General features: G+C 36.0%; 1 protein-coding gene across 1 annotated transcript in view; it reads left to right on the top strand.

The window, feature by feature from the left end:
• Thsd7b (thrombospondin type 1 domain containing 7B) overlaps positions 1-15,039 on the top strand; it is a 798,478-nt gene that overhangs the window by 762,352 nt on the left and 21,087 nt on the right. Inside the window, exons 20-22 of the mRNA XM_070038225.1 lie at positions 6,614-6,759; positions 13,722-13,881; positions 14,866-15,039. Coding sequence (XP_069894326.1) covers positions 6,614-6,759; positions 13,722-13,881; positions 14,866-15,039 — 480 coding nt within the window. The remainder of the gene's footprint in view (positions 1-6,613; positions 6,760-13,721; positions 13,882-14,865) is intronic.

Raw genomic sequence — 15,039 nt, 5'->3', positions numbered from 1 at the left:
TTGATCTACAGGCCTTGAATCCTTTAGTTTTTAGTTTGTTTCACAGACAGAATCTTCTGCTTTTTTTTGGCTAGCTTTAGACCTCAGTCCTATGCCTTCCAGAGGGCTGAGACAATAAGCCTCTGTGGCATATCTGACTTAGGTTTTGAGATGGAGATCTCCTTAATTTTTGCCTGGACTACCCACATACTGAGGTCCTCTATGACTCCTGAGTAGATAAAACTACAAGCATACATTAGCATGTCTAGCCACATTTTTTAGTACTTTTTGTATACCCTCAAGACAGTGGTAGGAAATTATTGTGTCTATATCAAACCTCACTAACCGTGAACTGCTCTTCTGTTCCAGCCTTCCTGCTCCAATCTTATAGGGTCATGATTCTCTGTTTCTGTATTTAAATTAAGGCTTAATATTCAAGTCAACACCAAAAACAATAAACAAACAGTTGCTATCAAATGCAGAAATTTGTGACACAGATGATTTTTTTTCTTTTTTGTGAAAATACCCTACAGAGGGGTTACAATTACATGGACAAGATAATGAGTACATTTCTTGTCAAGCATTGTTGCCTCCTCTTTTGTTTCCCCTTCCCATCCCTTCCCATCTCCCTCCCTACCCCCTACTACTCTACCCCCCCCACCCCCGGCCAAAGTTGTAAAGTTCATTTTTCAACATAACGACTTTTACATCTCATTGTTGCAATGGGTCCACCTGTATCCCTATTTAAACAATTTGTTTTTCCCTTCCCCTCCACAAATTATACCAACATCAAATTCAGTGAAAATAGCGGTTATACCATGGGGGAGGAACATACAAAGCAACAAAGAAATCATCTTATAAATATGTTAGAAACAATTACATGAAAGGAAAAACATTTGAATACTTATCTTGGGGTTCATTTCACCTAACATCAACTTATCTGACCTTTTCTGATTATCTCAGACATATACTAGTTATTGCAAATAAGGGAAACCATGGGACCTATGTTTTTTGGGCCTGGCTTACTTCACTGAATTATTTTTTTAAGAGACCAAATCCTAGAACTCCTAGAGTTGGAAAGGTTAAAGATTATTACTGGAAAGCATCCATGGCTGTGTCTTCCAAACAGTGCACCCGCCACTATTGTCTGAATGAGCCATTCATTCTCTTTTCCCTGATGATTATGGAATGGGACTGAGAACAAAGGACAAGATAAGGTTTTCATATATTACTGTGCATCAGGGAATTCCGTCAGGTCATAATTAAGTGTCTGAAGTTGTGGACCAACTTCTCTACCAAATTCAAAGTTTCACACAATTATCTTCATGTATATGTTCACTGGGTTGTAGACCAAAACCCAGTAAGCCATACTTCTTTATCAAACTCACAGAACTACATTGATCTGAAGGGAAATTTTGAAATGAGATCCTATTTTATTTTTCCAAGCATCTAGCTTCCCTCTTTAACGTTCACTTGAAGCTTGGCATATACTTTCTAATTGTGTTAAAGATTCCAAGGTCAGAGCAGTTTGAATCCAATTTAATTCTGGTTAGAGAGAGACTGATTCTAAGCTTTCACTAAGGGATCTTTTTAGATAGATTTCAAAAGATCAAAGCTTGTAATAGAAGAGCTTAATATTTGGATTAGTCATGTTCTTTCTCTATTGAATTTTCATCAGTTCAGTGAAATGTAGAACTCCTTAAATTTAGCATACCATGAATTATTCATAGTTATTACTTAACCAATAAGACTAAGAATGTTATTAATTTCAGGCTATGATTTTTTCTGTATTGTATTTTTAATTTAGTGCATAGGTGTTAATATTATTTTTCTATACTGTATAATCCAGCCTGCTTCTTGTGTTTCCCAGATGGTATATAGTAATTTTTCTATCAATTCTATCCCATAATGAAAATATGATATTGTATTAGCTCCAAAGCACAACTTTTTCTTATCCCCAGCTTTTCCTTTCCCCTAGAGATTTCAAGGGCAAGTCAATAACCTTAATTTTGTGATCTGCAGGAAATTTTATCAGAGTAGTACCTTGATTGGACACAGTCTGATGTAACAATTCAAATGTATTTACTGTATCAACTAATTAGTTCCTATGGCAAGAGGGTGAAAGGCGAGGTAGAATAGTATAAAAGAAGACAAGAACACAAAAGATTTCCTTTTAGAGCCTTCTTTCAAATGGCAATTTGTAAATTCAGGGATAATCTTCATCAGAGATGTAGTGGCGGAAGTGGCGCTATAGCTCAAGTGGTAGAGTGCTCGCCTTGAGCTGAAGAGCTGAGGGACAGCGCCCAGGCCCAGAGTTCAAGCCCCACGACTGACAAAAAAACCAGAGATGTAGTGGCCTAATTTTCAACTGTAATTATGGGAAACACAAAGTTACATCACTTAATAGCTATAGTGTCTAGATTTGAACCCAGGGTTGGGTGTCTACAAGGCCTCAGGTGTTTCACTTTGTTTTTCCTTTGCTTTTGACATTCTGAAAAGACCTCTCATGAACATTGCTCTAGGTTAGATACTGAATGACTTTAATAAGAATTCTTATTATTTATAGATACATTTTGGAACAAGCAGATTAGTGGATCTTTCATTGAGAAAAATAAAAGTTGTATTTATACTTTAAGATATCCCTCTGTATTACCTCTTTTACCTCCTAACTTGTACCTCTTGGGAGTATTGTCATTGGGATATTTCTACTATTTATGCATGTTGCAGTGGTGCATCAAGTTTTGTTAACTGTTAATAGAACTAATGCCATTATATAATAGAACTAGCTTAAATGTATACACACTATACCACTGGAAGACCAGAATTCTTTATAACCATGCAGAATTTTAATGACTAAATCTTCCTCCCTTCAAAGACCCTCTCACCTTCTATAATACCATTACCACTCTTTATTTCTGAAACTGTGGTATAAATACACTTCTTCAAGTTACTAGGCTCACTCCTGGCTAAATACTGTCAGTTTTACCCAAAACAGCCTATATGTTCCTTATCTTGCCTAAGTCAGATGTTCTATTAGATGAAGGATGTCCAGGTGCCTGCAGTAATTTTCAGATAACGTATGGAGTTCCTTTACTGAAGAAGCACAATGACTGCAGCTCAGAGTGTAGAATCTTTACTGCATTTCTCATCATGAAAATGCCGAGCTTCAACTCAGGACTACAAATTTTCTCTACCTCACTATGTTGGATATTAACCTTGATCCCAAATCCATGTTCACTAGGGTGCACGTTTAGAATTAATGTTGCCCTTAAATAAAAATTCTAGATTACATTTGTTAAAAGAAGCAAACTGTATAGTTTCAAATAATTTATACATGGCCTGCATAGAGATAAGCATGAAATTAATTGGACATTTTATATGCAATGAGACTTTTGATTGTTCTTGAAAAAGTATTCTTACAAGTATTCAAGAGCAAATAAAGAAGTATCAGAGAAGAAAAGTATTAGTACATTAATCTCAATTAGTTTTTTGCTGAAGACAAATGTGAAGTGCATGAATATAGGGAGCAAATTCACTGTAGAAGTAAGGCCACATGCAATTCTCAAACTTGTTCAAGAGGCTGAGTAATTAAAGCAATAGAATCTAATACCCATGACACAGACTAGATGAATTTTATCAGAAAGCACACTCTTTTGGAATAGGGGAAACCTTTGTTCCAATCTTCCTGTGTGGTTTTTTCAAAACTGACTTAAGTCCTCTGAACTTCTCATGTCTTAAGTAAGGATATTAATAATATGTTATAAACACAGCCTGGACTGAGGATTTTCAAAAGTGATTTGTTTGCCATATGGATGGAATGTCAGATGCATGAGTTATCACTAGGAGTGGGAAGAAGACCAAATAAGGAAGAGGAAAACATTGAACATTATCTTATCCATACATCAGCACATAGTGTCATCACCCTCCATAATGAGGGCCATTTTCACAAGGACAACATTATCGTACAATAACTGGCCTTACCCACAGACTCATAGGTGACTACTGTTATTTCAGAGATTGAACATGACTACCTATTAATAGAGTTTTGCTTATAGTCTTTTGCTTCTTATTCTTTCATCACTTAGTATTTACAACCAATTCACAAATAGCAAATGCCAAAAGCTTTTTTAACAATCCACAAGGAGAAGAGTTGAAAGTGGAAACATTTTATCAATCATATCATTTTTGTATGTGTATCCATAAGGAAATACCACCATTGGCTAGAGTCCAGAGAGTATTGTTAAGTTGTCCAACCCTTTGTAGATGCCAGTTAGCAGATGACCTTTCCTGCCAACGGCAGCAGATGTCCTTAAGAAATTCAGCCTATATTTACACCAATATTCCAGATGAAACAAGCCAGCAATAGTAGTATTCATAATTATGAAAGCTTATGAGCTACAAGTCACTTATATACTATGTGGGAGTTGGTAGGTATATTTTGAAAATTGCTGAGATATTTTATTTAATGAGCTATCTATTTGAGGTTAAATATTGTCTTCAATGTTCTATGATTCTTGCATTTCTGTTTTTCTTTATCCCTTAAAAATACAATTTATAATTTTTGCCTGACCCATTAATCATGTTTTTCAGAATTATCTAAACTACAATTTTCAACTAATTTAATGACAGTGTAGTAGGGATTCAAGACAATCATTATTTAAAGCATCTTTCTGGAAAGGCATGGTACCTGGTTATTAGGAAATGAAAGTATGATCAGACAAGAAATAATAGTATTTGACTCCCTTTTTCTTAGAGACAACTTTTTAGGGGACAGGTCTTTGTATTTGTTTTATTTCTAGTTTGAAAAATTTGACTATTAGTTAACCAGCTTTAGTTTTTAGTTGCTTAACTTTCCCACATGCATTTTATGAGTAGAAGCTAAAAATCAAGTCATATTATCATTGAGTTGAGTGGGAATTTGATTTGGTAGGGAATGTTTTAAGCTTGTGAGCAATAGTTGTGTTTTGTTCTTAGAACTAGAGGTGTAATGTTTTTCTCTGCAAGTCTTGCCATGCAGTTCTTTTTTTGTTCCTTACAAGTAATTATTGCTAATTTTATAACAAGTAAGTTCAATGTCACTATTCTTTATAATGAGGTGTCAGCATTCCCTAAGAAAGGAAAGGGAACAGAATGACTAGAAAATAGCAAACTTTTCCATAATTTAAGTCTTTATTAAGTTGGAAACAGTTTTCAGAGAGTGCCTAGATATAAAGTCAGCTTCTATTGTTTCATGTAGTTGGCATTGACCATTAGGCATATATTCCACATTTACCATTGCAATCAGGTTTCAGTATGTGTCTAGTAACTTATCCTATGCTGTTATTGAAAATCATAAAGCAAAACAAGAAACAAATAAGGCCCAAGGAATATTTTCTATTTTTATTTTGAAAATACAAATGTTACAGTGAATTTCATACTTCTGAGGGCAGGAGTCCAGTCAGAATATAGAAGGTTTGGCAGGTTAAAACTTGGCTGAATCACTGTGCCTTTCATAGTCTTGTGCATCAATAGAATTCTGGGAGGAACAAGTTGTATACCTGATATACCCAATACGGGTATAAAAAAATATGAAGTGCCAGCCGAGGATTTCTGAAGCCCCGAGTTCATATTCCAATACATGCCAATAGAAGCTCTGTATTTCATGTTTCATATTTATTATATTTATTATATTTCATATATATTATTTATTATATTTCATATTTATCATATTTATTCATATTTCATATTTATCACAAACCCAATGGCATAATTAATTTTCTAACAGCAAATATATGTCTGGTATTCACAGATAAATAATATTAGTCAATTCAGATGTGTTTAGTATAACAATAGAGGAAATGGGGGGAGCAAAGACACAGAGAAAGAAGACAGGCAGAGAAAGAAAGGAAATAGAGACAGAGAAAGTCAGAGAAAGATACATACAGAGACATACAAACAGAAAGAGAGAATGTGTTCACAAAGATAGAGATTTAGGTAGAATAACTCATTCTATCTACCATTCCAGTTGAGCTAATTATGTCTCAAATGCTCAGATGAAATATGACCTTATTCTTTCCAGACATTTTTGTTAACTAACTATCTTGCATTGTGGCATGGAATTCCTGTATTTGAACATAAGCTTTTTAAATATTACAGTTCCTTCACACAAGCTAACAACTTTTTCAATGACATTTAAACTCTAGGACAATTGGTTAAGTTAATTGTAGAAGACTTTTAGGATCTCAGAATAATGATGTCCTAGGAAACAGCTGGAAATTTTATCACAATAACTAATTCATAGAAAGTTAGCTTGATCATATTATTAGAGCTTAATAAACAAATATTTTAAAATAAATAAACAAGTATTTATAAAATTAGTCCCTTCTGCAATGTTAGAAGGTTTCTGTCTATGAAGATTAAAATAAAAAGACTGGCATAGATTTGAAGATCTTTTAAAGCATTATGAAAATGCAGGTAATTTGTGTCTCTGTGAATATAAACTGAAATTGCAGAAAACTAAATGTTAGACTGGAATGTGTTCAATGTATTATTATGCAGGCCTAAGACTTCTATGAGTAAGTCAACATTCTTTCCTTCAAGTCCCTTCCAAAGACCAATTCTAACAGAAAAGTTGATGCCTTCTTTATCATTTTAGGGAGAATGACTCGGACTCGATTTATCATTATGCCAACCCAAGGAGAAGGACGGCCATGTCCCACAGAGCTTATCCAGCAGAAAACCTGCCCAGTGACTCCCTGCTATCGATGGGTCCTTGGCAACTGGTCTACATGTAACTTGGAGGTAGGTCATGTAATGACACTTATAAAAATGTTTCTCAGTATGTCCGAAACATTTTCCTGGTCACAGAACCAGGGTCTGGCAATATTTTATATATATATATATATATATATATATATATATATATATATATATATATATATATATGTACATATATAGAGAGATACATATATATATGTGCATATATAGAGAGATACATATATATATACACATACATATATATGTTTGTTTTTGGACTACATGTATACAGACTCATAAATGTGTGGGTGAGTAAGTGCTTATTTTCAGAATGAAGTTATCATTCTGACACTGACATCTCTTTATATTGTGGCTGTCATTAATGGTATAAAAGATTAAGGTTGAATATGAATTGATCCCTATATATATATATATATATATATATATCATATTTGATGCAAACAACTTATCCCTATGAACAACCTTTCATGAAGCATTGATTATCAGAAACCAGACCATAAGACCATCAATTTTCTTTCATATCTTCAAGAATTCTCTGCTATTTTCTTGGCTTGTTGAGAATATCAAAATATTATTTTATTAAGCAAAACTTTGATGTTGGAGAAATGCACAGCTTAGTTTAACTTTTATTTCTTAAAGAAACACTTTTTGGGCTTAGATCAAATTTTGCATATGGGCAGAAAACTAAAAGTGTATAAAAACTATATTTTATCATTATTACATGAACCAAGGTTACTACATATTCCTCAATGATTACTTTTTTATTGGCCCAATATATAAAAGCCTAGCAACATCATAATATATAACTTACTCAGAACTTTTGCTGGATCAGCAAAAATTCTCTCTCCCTAGTATCTTGCTTTAAAACACAGTGTATTGATTTCCTCTTAGTTTTTAATTTAATAATTTATCCTTTTTTCTTCTTTCAAAGCATATTTTAATTAGATAACAATAATTTTTATTGTGCATTAATAAAATCTGCAAAATATTCTCAAAGAGATGTTTAATGCTCCTGTCAGGATGACAATGTCATGAAGCATTGTTATCTTGAAATGCTAACTGTCTGGGTATTTTAATAGCTCCCAGTAGAACCTTAGTGTGTGATACATTCTTTCAATCATCTAAAGAAAGGTAGCCATGTTAAGATTAAGAAATTCAAGAGTAATCTAATAATTTTGAATATCAACATTTTGTTTACCAGTCTATGTACCTTTCCAAAGGCTGTTGCAATGTTTAAATGCTGTTGTATATCACTTATAATTAAGACAATGGAAAGAGTAATTCACCTTATAATTGTGATATCTTTGACCAAGGAGAGAAAATAAGTTCAAAGAATTCAGAGAGTCATTGAAGGGGAAAGGAAAGGAGAAAGACAGGCAGAGTTAAGTGTGGAAAGGAGGGAGGGACAGAGGAGGAATGGAGAGACTGACTCTGCTCCAAGCCCTTCCAGCTGCACATCTGCCACCGTGCCAACCTTGTGCCTTCCTATCGCACAACGATCTTTTAGGTGTCAAGAGACCATTGTTTTAGACAACAGGCAATTCTGACAACTTGCTTTAAAGACCCATTATTAAAAATGCGGGGTGGGGGAAATCTATACAATGTTTCTGTCCCATGTGGAGTTTCTGCAAGAACCACAGGGACAGTGATGGGTTTTGACCATCTTTGTACAGTGGGGGTGGTGAGTGGATGGCTAGGGTATCTGGAAAGACCCAGAGATGCCTAAGAGCAGATGACTGGCTTGCTTCTACCTCCAGAAATATATGAGCTGCTTAAGGTCTTGGTAGGACACTTTTACTTTGGAAGAAACACTGGAGTTAGACCTAATCCAATCAAAGACCTGAGAGAGAGAGAGAGAGAGAGAGAGAGAGAGAGAGAGAGAGAGAGAGAGAGAGAGAGAGAGAGAGAGAGAGAGAGAGAGAGACAGATAGACAGACAGATAGACAGACAGACAGACAGACAGACAGACAGACAGACAGAGACAGAGACACAGAGACAGAGATAGAGAGACAGAGAGACAGACAGAAAGAGACAGAAATTTTTTGTTATTAGGTGGTTGGTTTAGGTGGGGATCTACATAAATAGGGTCAATCAATGTCCTTTCCCAGGAATTTGAAGTGCATATGAACCTGTTCAAAGATAATATAATCAGAAAATCTTAGATGCCATATTTTCTGCCTAGTTTGAGGACACAAATGGCAGTGGTATCATGACAACATCTGAGATATTTTGTCCTGAGTTCCAGATGCCCTCACATTTTTCTGAAACCTCACTTCAAATTCTTTGTGAGGTAGATAGCATAGATTCCACACACTTGTCTTCACTTGTATTTATACATAAGTTGGATTTTTAGCATTTTGGATCTAAATACTCCACACAATGAAAGAATATCTTTCTCTCTAGCTGATTTTTTGATTTCCCATGCTCTAACCTGCCAAATGCAAGTTCAAGGCTCATTTATTGAGGGTAGCAATATGATATTTCAGTGGCTACTGGCCATCACAAAGTATCAAACCCATGTAAGAGACACTTGTACAGGGCATGGTAGATGTGCCCGCTCTTCCTCTACCTTTTATCAAAAGCACAGCCAAGAGAGGCAGTTATGTTCAATAATTTTCCTTATTCAGTGTTTCCTAACTCTTCCTTCCCTAGTTCCTTATTTGTGCACATAGGCTGATAAATCTGATGGAGGAGCTCAAGTTGAGCCATCTAGCAGTACTAATTTTGGGTATAAGTCTGAGAACCCTACCTTGTATTTGTGGGTCAAATTCTAAGTGCTCCTAGAATTTGTTTTTTACCTATATTATGGTCATAGCAATGCCTCTACAAATACCAACATCCATAGAGGCTCAAGTCCTTTATTTCAAATGGCTTAGGATTTGCATATAAACTATGCATAGCCTCTCATATTCTTCAAATCTCTAGCTTACTGAGAATACCTAATATTATGTAAATATGCAAATATTTGTCATATTGCATTTTATTAGGAATATTAATGAGGAAATAAATTTAGAATATATGCAACTTTAAAGTACTTTTGTCTTTTTCTATTATATTTAAAATTATCTTTTAAGTAATGCACAAAAGGATTTCAATTTAACATGTCAGTTTGTGAGCACAATGCATCTTGATCAATGTCACCCTGCCTTTAATTCTATATTAGCTGAAACCACAGCTGCAGAACATGGAATCTCTGAGATATGGAAGCCCAACTATACCAGTTTGCTGAGGTGTTTTGGTGAGGCTTTCAGATAAATCCTAAAGAACTTACCATAGTACCTAACATAAATTAAGAGCTCAGTAAATTTTATGATCTCGATTAAACTACGTTTATGTTCATTCATGCCATCTGCCTGTCCACATCTTTTTGTTTTTTGTCAGTCGTGGGGCTTGAACTCTGGGCCTGAAAATTTTCTTTTTTGGGGGGGGGGGTCCACTTGTGGGGCCTGAACTCTGGGCCTGGGCGCTGTCCCTCAGCTCTTCAGCTCAAGGCTAGCGCTCTACCACATGAGCCACAGCGCCACTCCCGGCTTTTTTCTTTTTGTTTATGTGGTGCTGAGGAATCAAACCCAGGGCCTCAGGCATGCAAGGCAAGCGCTCTACCACTGAGCCACCTTCCCAGCCCCTGTCCACATCTTGTAGAGATGGAAATTCTATATATACAAATCTTCCACTCATGATTTGGGCAATGAGGGTTAGCAAAAATATTCTTGTGGTTTACCTTCTGCTTTCAAAGGTGGGTATATTTTTGGACCACAGTCTATAAAGACTCATAAATGTGCGAGTGAGTAAATTCTTGTTTTAGGAATGGAGTTACATTCTGATGATTTCTCTTTAGATTGTAGGTATCATTAAAGTTATAAGAGATTATGGTTGAATATGAGCTGATCCCAAAATACATACTAGCAGCCTATTGCTGTTTGTCTTGGAGTTTAAGTGATCCCAGGGGTAGGCTTGTTTTATGTCATTTCTTCATACACTGCCTCATAGAGTGCCAAACAAAACTCTCATCAACTGCATTTTCTGTTACCTGTGGTGCCACACATCAAGACTGTCAAACTTCACACAGGCTGCAGTACCTTTAGATTTCCTTCCAAGTACAGAAGTCTGATACATAGTAGCAAACATATCAAGAAAATTCTGCAATGGATTCATTATCTTTATGGTCAGTTATGAAAGAACTCTCCCCTCAAAAGAAATTTAGCTTAACACCTGCTATTTCTATTTTAGAGTACAAACATTAATTTTGAATGAAATCTACTGTGTATTATTTGAAACATCTCATCTCTAAAACATGAGCTTATGTTTAAACTGATGAGGGTTTTTTAAAAAATAATTTCACAATAGCTATAGAAACAGACAAGTTACAATGTATTAATAAATCAAGAATTGCCATCTGCTAAAGACTGATATTTAGGTCCCTTCAAAAGTCATGTGTTGGGCTGGGAAGATGGCTCAGTGGTAAAGCACTTGCCTTTCATGCCTGAGGCCCTGGGTTCGATTCCTCAGCACCACATAAGCAAAAAGAAAAAAGCTGGAAATGGTGCTGTGGCTCAAGTGGTAGAGTGCTAGCCTTGAGCTGAAGAGCTGAAGGACAGCACCCAGGCCCAGAGTTCAGGCCCCACAACCAGACCCCCCCCCAAAAAGTCATGTGTTGAAGCTTGTATGCCAACATGATGGGATTAAGAGGTGATTCCAAAAAGGGTCCTTCCCTCAGGAATAAGATTCCTCTTTCTATAAATGAAGCCTCAGGGAGCCATTTTCTCTGCCTGGCAGCATCCTTAATAGTTTCCTTGTATGTGTAGCAGGTCCTCACAGACATCAAATCAGCTGGTAACTTGACCTTGCACTTCCCAGTCTCCTATGGGACACCTATTTTTTTAATTTATAAATTACATAGCCTGAAGTGCTTTTGTTACAGATAGAATGAATGGACTGATAGATGATCCTTAATAAAACAATCATAAATTCTGTGAAAACATTTTTAAAAGGAAACAGTGATGCTCCCAATTCAAGTGCCTCCACAGGTTCTGTAGACTTTCAATTATTACAACTTGGACTCTTCCCAATCCCATCTTTCCTGTTTGGACAGTAAAACAGGGCACACTACTCCACGGGGGACACATTCCAGAGTCCCCATTGGATGTCTGTAATCATGGGAAGTACCAAACCCAGCATGTAGTATTTTTTCCTATGCATAATATTTGTAATATTTAGTTCATAAATTAGGCACAGTAAGGGATTAACAATAATGACTAGCAATAAATTTGAATATTAGAATATAGCTCAAAAATGCAGATATCACTGGTCTTGTGCTTCAGGGCCATTATTAAGTTAAAAAGCATCTCTTAAACAATATTATCATGCTATTATGACTGTTAATCATTTGCTAGGTGACTTACAGAAGGGGTCTGTATATAGAGCCCAGGTACACTGCCCCAAAAGGGATGAAGGGCAGAAAGAAATGGTGTATTTACTCATTCTATTTAGAATAGAAATAAACAATGTTTCTAAAATGTCCCATTTAATAATATTTAGATCATAGTGAATTGTGGGTAACTTAAACTACAGAAAGTGAATGCAGATGGGGGAAATGGCTATTGCTACCTATAGGAAACTGTTTCATCACCCTACCCAGGAGCTTCCCCTGATGCTGACATTCTACCTTTCTCTGACTGGCGCCAGCCGACTCAGTTTGTACATTATCTGCTCCTTGACCCAGAATATTTTCATGACTGCTTTGTCTGAACATGTCCATTTCTCCTCCTGCCTCTGCATGAGTGACTGTATTTCCAAGGTGTAGGCAACGCAGTCTCTATGACTTATACAGGAGAAGAGATTTTTTAATAAAGGATGAAATCAAGTTTCCCAGTGTAGGATTATCATCCTATCACCTAATAAACCATTATGGCATGAAGCACTTCTGAATGCAGCAACAGAGGGGCAGAACCACAAATATGCAATCCTGCAATTCTAAGAAGTTGCTGCCATTTCAGCTCCTCTCCTCCTCTTTCATTCTCACTTTTTATGAGCAAGTACTGTGACATGATGAGGCCACATAACCTTTCTGGAAGATGTTACCAGTAACCACTAGTTATTTGGCTTTCTTTGTGAAGATGGGGCCACTGAGGTAACAGCCTACCTTATATTTGATTTCTTATTTCTATGCTTTCTGACCCCTCATTTGTGCCAGTCTGAATTGTACTTCCTTAACATAAAAGCTTCTCCTTGGGCTCTGTTCTCTAGGTATCTGTGTGAAAAAAATAAAGCGATTAGCTGAAGTTACCCAAACATCTAATGGACTTCTTTTTAAATTAGGACCACAAGACAAGAATTGAGGTGAAGATATTCATCTCATGAGTGCTTGCCATAGTACAAAACCTTTCATCAGGCAGATGGTTGGGCCAAAAAAACCCCACTAAATCCTTTCAATTCTAAGCATCTGTTTCTGTGAGACACTACAAAAATTTTTCTAATTACCTAGAATATCTGAGTGAGATTGGTATAAAATGTCCTCAAAGAATATTTATTCAGCATGAAGGACATGGTGGGAAAATAAGGTTTCATGGCAATAGAGAAAAATCAGAGTTTCACTAGAAACCCTATCTTAATCCATGTGAGAAAGCATTGAATTCTCTACAAAAGAAAAACAGTGAAAAATAAAAGAAATGTGTGCCTTGTGGCTGTACATGTTCTCTTGGGAGGTGATTATGGATTAGGCTGTTTTATCATGTCGACCTAGATGAATTATGTCCTGTTTTTCTTATTTAGTCAATTCTGGCTAAGCTCCAGTAACAATGGTCATATTCTGAGAACATAATTTCTGTGGATAAATTTGTATTTCTACTTCAGTTTCTCTGTTAACTTTAGAAGCATTGCTCAGTAGTGGTTTATTCTCAACCTTGGAGACAAAGAAGCTAAGGAAAGTGTTCCATGAAAGATGTTAATTATTAGAGTGACTGTGGATGAATCCTTTGTTCTCACAGGGTGGAGACTGTGGGGAAGGAACCCAGGTGCGAAGCTTTATCTGTATGGTCCACAGTTCTTCCCTTTCTCATGGAGCTATCCCTGTAGAGGATACACTATGTGGAGAAATGCCCTTTCAAGATAGCATCCTCAAGCAGTCATGTTCTGTGCCTTGTCCAGGTATGGAATTCTAGTAGTCAGAAGTCATCTTATTTATCTTTTCTATCTGCTTCCTTTTGCTTCTTTCTGGAAAAACTCTATCTCATCAAATCAAGGATTTTAAGTGTAGTCCATTTCAAATTGTGGTTACAATTTTGGAATGTATTATTGCCCCAAAGGAGGTGAAGAAAGTAGAAGGAAAAAGAAGAAAAAAATGCTGTGGATTTGGAAGAGTATGAACTGAGCTAAAATCTGTGTTTTATTACTCCAGGCTCTCACTCAAACCAAGCCTCCAATCCAACATTTTTTCACAATGCTGCATTTCTTGGTTTTATTCGAAACAGTGCATAATTTTTAGCATCTTACGGTAGAATTTTACACTTTTGCTGATTAATTGGAGATAGGGTTTCCAGGTCTTTTCTGCCTGGGTTAATCTTATCAAACCTCACTGAGTACCTAATATTACAAGCATGAGTCACTAGCACCCAGCTGCAAATGATGTCTGTAAACATGATTTCTTTCCCCAGAAAATGGGTTGATTCATTCCATACATAAATGCCAAGAATATTGTGTGAAATGTTCTTTAAGATAAAAGGTGTTTCATTATAGTGACCCCCTTATACCTTTTTATGGAATTTCTATGAATACCCATTTTACAATGCTGTGCTGATCATTCAAAACTGAGTTACTATAAACTTAACATCTCCTTTTTAAACTTTTTTATTGTCACCAGCAGACATAGATTATTCTCTAGTTATGACTACTATGCTTTGAAGCAATATAATAGCAATCCAGTTTTTGGACCCTCTTAATAAACTAAATTAAACTGAAAATGACTTCATCTTCCTTAGTACTTCCTAATTAGAAAATTGGTCAAACTAGAAGGTACAGTATTGAGATCCACTGAGTACACTTCTACTCAGAGTTTCTGTGCATTCCAGTGAAATCTAGCACCACGTAGTTATTCATGTTGTCTCTCCTATCCTGTTCTACACAACTTTGCAGGAGACTGCCATTTAACTGCATGGTCAGAATGGAGCAAGTGTGAATTAACATGCATTGATGGAAGAAGCTTTGAAACCATGGGTCGCCAATCTAGGTCAAGGACTTTTATAATTCAATCTTTTGAGAACCAAGACAGCTGCCCCCAACAGGTGCTAGAAACTCGTCCTTGTACAG

Source organism: Dipodomys merriami, unplaced genomic scaffold (genome assembly GCF_024711535.1).
Source record: "Dipodomys merriami isolate MVZ:Mamm:240054 unplaced genomic scaffold, mDipMer1.0.p SCAF_1, whole genome shotgun sequence".
Lineage (NCBI taxonomy): Eukaryota > Metazoa > Chordata > Mammalia > Rodentia > Heteromyidae > Dipodomys > Dipodomys merriami.
Note: the sequence above shows the minus strand (reverse complement) of the source record. Positions and strands in the feature narration are given on the sequence as shown.